The 5,000-nt window shown below is 37.0% G+C and overlaps 1 protein-coding gene across 1 annotated transcript; it reads left to right on the forward strand.

The window, feature by feature from the left end:
- Window positions 1-261: 261 nt before the first annotated feature.
- Window positions 262-1,725, forward strand: LOC137647922 (uncharacterized). The gene has a single exon (XM_068380870.1). It carries the CDS (start codon window positions 262-264, stop codon window positions 1,723-1,725), a length of 1,464 nt encoding a protein of 487 aa, XP_068236971.1.
- Window positions 1,726-5,000: the final 3,275 nt, after the last annotated feature.

The raw sequence follows: 5,000 nt of genomic DNA on the forward strand, positions 1-5,000 counted from the left end.
TAATAGCAGAAGTGGACCAAGTAGGGTGGGGATGGGGAACTACGCATCTTATATTGCATTTGTTACAAGTTGTATCTAATTGAGCTGATAAATTTTGAATTGACTTCCTCTTGAAGTGTGTTAATTAAATACATGTAATGGGGTGGTTATATATGAAAATTTTTTGAAATTGTATATTCTGTATGAAAAGTTGTTTGTTGAAACTGCTGAAAATTTGAAAATTTATTGGTTTTAGCTAGTTTGATAATTATCTTTGGAAAAATGTCTGAAAAAGAAGCTTTGGTGAGGTCACGAGGTGGTTACAAGGGCGTAATCACCAAATGGGTAAATAAGATAGACTCTGCTATTGTTGCAGGTAATGTCAATACATTGTCTTCAATTAAGGATTTAATTATGAAACAAGTGAAGACTGTGCACGACTTGAATGAAAAGATATTAGCCTTAACCACTGAAGAAGATCGAATGAAAGAGGTGGAAGAGCAAGCAGAATATGAAGTAGTAATTGGTGAACATTGGTATAAGTTGAGCAATGCCATCACAGCGATATCAGGAAGTAGTTCTGCTGGAAATCCTACGCCCACACATGAGACTAATGTTAGATTACCTAAATTGGATCTCCCACATTTCACTGGAGATGTCTTGGAGTGGACTTCCTTTTGGGAATTATACAATGTGTCGGTACACCAGTGTGGGGATTTAGAACTGATTCAGAAATTCTCATATCTGCAAAGTTTGCTCGCAGGAGATGATCTAAAACTGATTTCAGGATTTAAGTTGGAAGCTGCGAATTATTCACACGCTATATCTCTCCTCCGAACCACATATGGGAAAAAGGATGAGATCAAACGAGTTCTAGTAAGAAGATTATTAGAAAAGGAGTCTCCATCTCCTGATTCAGAAGCATTGGAATCATTCAGAGCAAATTTTGAATGTTTGATCAGATCATCAGAGAGTGAAAACCAGGAGTTGAATGAACTCTACACTATTTTGCTTCATGGTAAGCTGCCTAAGAGTGTTAGTGAAACTGTAAAATGCATAAGTGGGGATGACTGGTTTGTATTTGATACATTTATGAAATATCTGGAAGAAGAAATTCACAATCTAAGATCTTTCGTCTCAACGGATGTAAGTAAACCTGGAACTTTATCAACAATATCTACGTTTACAGTGAATCAATCACAATCTGTTAGACCTAAGAGTAAAGAAAATGTGAATAAATTTAGTTTTCAACAAACAAGCAAATGTGTATTGTGTGAAGGCGAACACTGGTGGACACAGTGTAAAACTTATGCCAGTAGGGATAAGAAATTGAGTCGTCTCGGGTTTTTACAATTATGTTTTGTGTGTGCATCAAATAAACACTTTAGTGTAGATTGTGAAAAGCAAATTTGTGGAAACGGATGCAGATTAAAACATCATCTTGTATTATGTGATAAACAACAAACCAGCGAACCAAGTATATCAACTATTAAATCAGAATTTAAACATAGTAATAATGGTGTGCAGGTTGGAACACTTTCCATAAGTGATCAGGGTCAGAAACCCAAACAGAGGTCAATTTTACCAACAGCCACAATTATGTTGAAAGGTAAAGGAAGACATTTGGTACGCCTTCGTGGATTATTGGACACTTGTGCAGAACGAACCTTTATCAGGAGGTCAGCACTTAAAGACGTACAATATAGATCTAAAGGCACGGAGAAAATTGCCTTAATGGTTATTTGACAAGCAAACCTGTGAATGAGTAGGAGACTGTTGGTGTTTCCATACCTTATAAGGGTAGATTGATTATTATGGATTGTATTGTGGTAGATGAGTTACCAGAGTATACTAAGAAATTCAACGTAAAACGAAAATTGAAAACGTTGTGTAAAACCAAAATCTGTCTAGCGGACAAGGATTTCGATCTGCCTATGGACAAACAAGCACCCATTGATATGTTGGTAGGCGTTGATAATGTCTATAACATATTACACCCCGGATTCAGAAAAGCTGGGAAATTGATAATGTTACCTACAATATTTGGATATGTTGTGACAGGGTCCTGTAATGCCCCTCCATTGCAGTAAACCCAGGTAACTGTGTTAAAGCTAGCAAATAACGAGGAGGTAATTGAAGCTACTCATAAATTTGATAGTGATATAAAGAATGATTTGGATATTTTGTGGAATTTAGATAAATTGGGTATTGACTACAATGAATTGAAAGAACATGATCGAAAGGTTCTAGAAGACTTTGAAAGTACCATTGTATATTCTGAAATGGAGAAGCAATATGTTGTGGCCTTACCATGGAAGTCTATTTAGTCAAGGCTTCCATCCAACTTTGGCATGGCGTTGGGCCGGGTTAAACAACAATGTGCAAAATTTCAGAAGGATGAAGCCTACCTGAACCACTATCAAAAAATCCTGAAGGATCAGGAGGATAGGGGGTTCATTGAAACGGTAGATAAAAACAATGCAGTTGAAATTGTCATTATCGAGCATATCATAGTGTACAGAAAGATAGTGCCACCACTCATATCAGAATAGTTTTCGACTGTTCCTGGAGACAAGGTAAAAATGGATTGAGCCTTAACGACTGTCTGTGGACTGGACCACATATTACGACAGATTTGCTCAGTGTCTTATTGAAGTTCAGAACTAACAACTACGCCTGTATTATTGATATAGAAAAAGCGTTTCTTATGGTGCAATTGAGAGAAGAAGACCGCAATTACACACGGTTTTTGTGGTTGCAAGACCCAAAGGATCCAAATAACGAATTAATCACATATGTGTTTAGGGTGGTATTGTTTGGGGATATGTGTTCTCCGTTTCTGTTGAATGCCACAATTAAATCACATCTGGCAGCTGTGAGAAAAGATACGAGTTGTTCTGAAATGGTGGATATGATGAGAAGGGGATTATACGTGGACAACCATCAATTTACCTCCAACAATGAAGATGAATTGATAAACTTATTTTTTGGCGCAAACAAAATATTTGTACAGGCGCACTTGTATTTAAAGGAATGGACTAGTAATAGTTATCTTTTGAATGCTATTGCGGGTACTTATCACATAAAATCAGAAGAAAAATAAACCTATAAAGTCTTAGGCCTAAACTGGAACATCTCTGATGATAAACTAGCAGTAACACCTTATCATCTTAAGATAGGTCAAACAAAACGTGAAATCCTAAATGCTATTGCCCAAATTTATGATCCTTTAGGAATGCTTATCCCTCTTACGATACAAGCTAGAATATTCTTACAGGATTTGTGGAAACAGCAGTTGAAATGATCTACTTTCAGTTCCTTTATTAGAACGGTGGAATGAGTTGTCCAAAGACTTAGAGAAAAGTCTCACTATTTCCTTCTCCAAAGGCACTAATCTGGAGAAAACGGATTATCTCCACATTTTCTGTGATACTAGCATAACAGCTTATGGTTGTGTGGCCTATCGAGCAAGTGGTAAAACTTCGTGTCTGACTATGGCAAAGGGTAGAGTAGCACCCATTAAAGAGTTGACTGTACCTAAATTAGAATTAATGGCTTTGTTGTTAGGTGCAAGATTGTGTGGATAGTTGAAACTTTTGAAGAAAATAAATTTGAGAAAATAATAATTTGGTCTGATAGTAAAGTTGCCCCGGGAGGGTTAGTGACAAAGAATAATTTGCCAGTATTTGTGAAAAATAGAGTATTGGAAATTAACTCTATAACTACGGGGATAGTCTTTTCTTACGTCCCATCTTCAGAAAACCCTAGCGACTGGATTACTAGAGGAAAAAGGACAGAAGAAGTAAGAAATAACTCCTTTTGGTGGGAGGGACCTCCCTGGTTAAAATCAGGAAACCACACCTATCCTATTGACAGGACATGGGTGAAAGAAGCACAAGCGTAGGATGAAGTTATTCAAGTCCATCTTGTAGGGAACCGTGAAAAAACCCATATGTTGAACTGGGAAAGAATTAGTAGAGTGGATAAATTTTGTAAAATTATAGCTTGGATTAGGCGATTTATTCACAATTGCAAATCAACTGGCAGTAGAAAAATTGGAAGATTAACGCTGGAAGAACTTCAACAAGCTAAAAATAAATTGATTATCCTCTTACAAAAGGAATACTTACCGGAAGAATATAAAGCTTTGGGAAAAGGGGGTAAAGTTTCAAAATTCACCTTATTGGTACAATTGAATCTCTTCTTGGAAGAAGGAATTATAAGATGCAGAGGAAGATTGGAACATGTCGCACAGGCGGCGGAAATAAAATTCCCATTCTTACTGCCGAAAAGTTGTTTTCTCACAAAATTGATAGTAAGGGAGCATCACTGTTTACAAGCTCACATGGGAGTAAATGCAACCGTGACAAGTGTGAGACAGGAATATAGGGTCCCACAGCTTCGCCAATTATCCAAAAGTGTAAGTCATCATTGTATAATCTGTAAGAAAACACAAGGGAGACCCTACTGTGTAAATATTGCTCCACCATTGCCAGAATTTCTGGTGCAGAGAAAACAACCCTTTAGCGTTAAGGGGGTAGATTATACAGGAGCGTTGTTAACCAAGGAGAAACAGCAAAATCCTGAAAAAGCCTATATTGTGTTGTTTACTTGTCCAGTTACTAGAGGAATCCATATCGAATTAGTAAAAGATCTGTCCTGCGATTCGTTTCTTATGGTGTTCCGAAAGTTTTGTAGCCGTCGGGGATTTCCTTCTTTAATGCTAAGTGACAATGCTACTACCTTTGTATCAACTTCAGTTTATTTGAAAAACATGACAGAAAGTTCCTTAGTACAAGGACACCTGAATGCTATCGAATTTAAATGGAAGTTCATACCAGCCAGAGCACCTTGGTTTGGAGCTATATGGGAAAGATTGATTGGCCTTTTGTAAACGTGTCTAAAGAAAGTAATAGGTCAGGCCTTTCTCAGCTTTAGTGAAGTTTTCTTTGTTGTGACTGAACTTGAAGCAATTATTAATAACAGACCCTTAATTTATACTTCGGGATATGTAGACCAGT

The sequence above is a fragment of the Palaemon carinicauda genome, chromosome 10, assembly GCF_036898095.1.
Source record: "Palaemon carinicauda isolate YSFRI2023 chromosome 10, ASM3689809v2, whole genome shotgun sequence".
Taxonomy (NCBI): Eukaryota; Metazoa; Arthropoda; class Malacostraca; order Decapoda; family Palaemonidae; genus Palaemon; species Palaemon carinicauda.

Bases quoted from the DNA above. Each gene is read 5' to 3' on its own strand.
- LOC137647922 (XM_068380870.1), top strand. From the start codon at position 262: ATGTCTGAAAAAGAAGCTTTGGTGAGGTCACGAGGTGGTTACAAGGGC.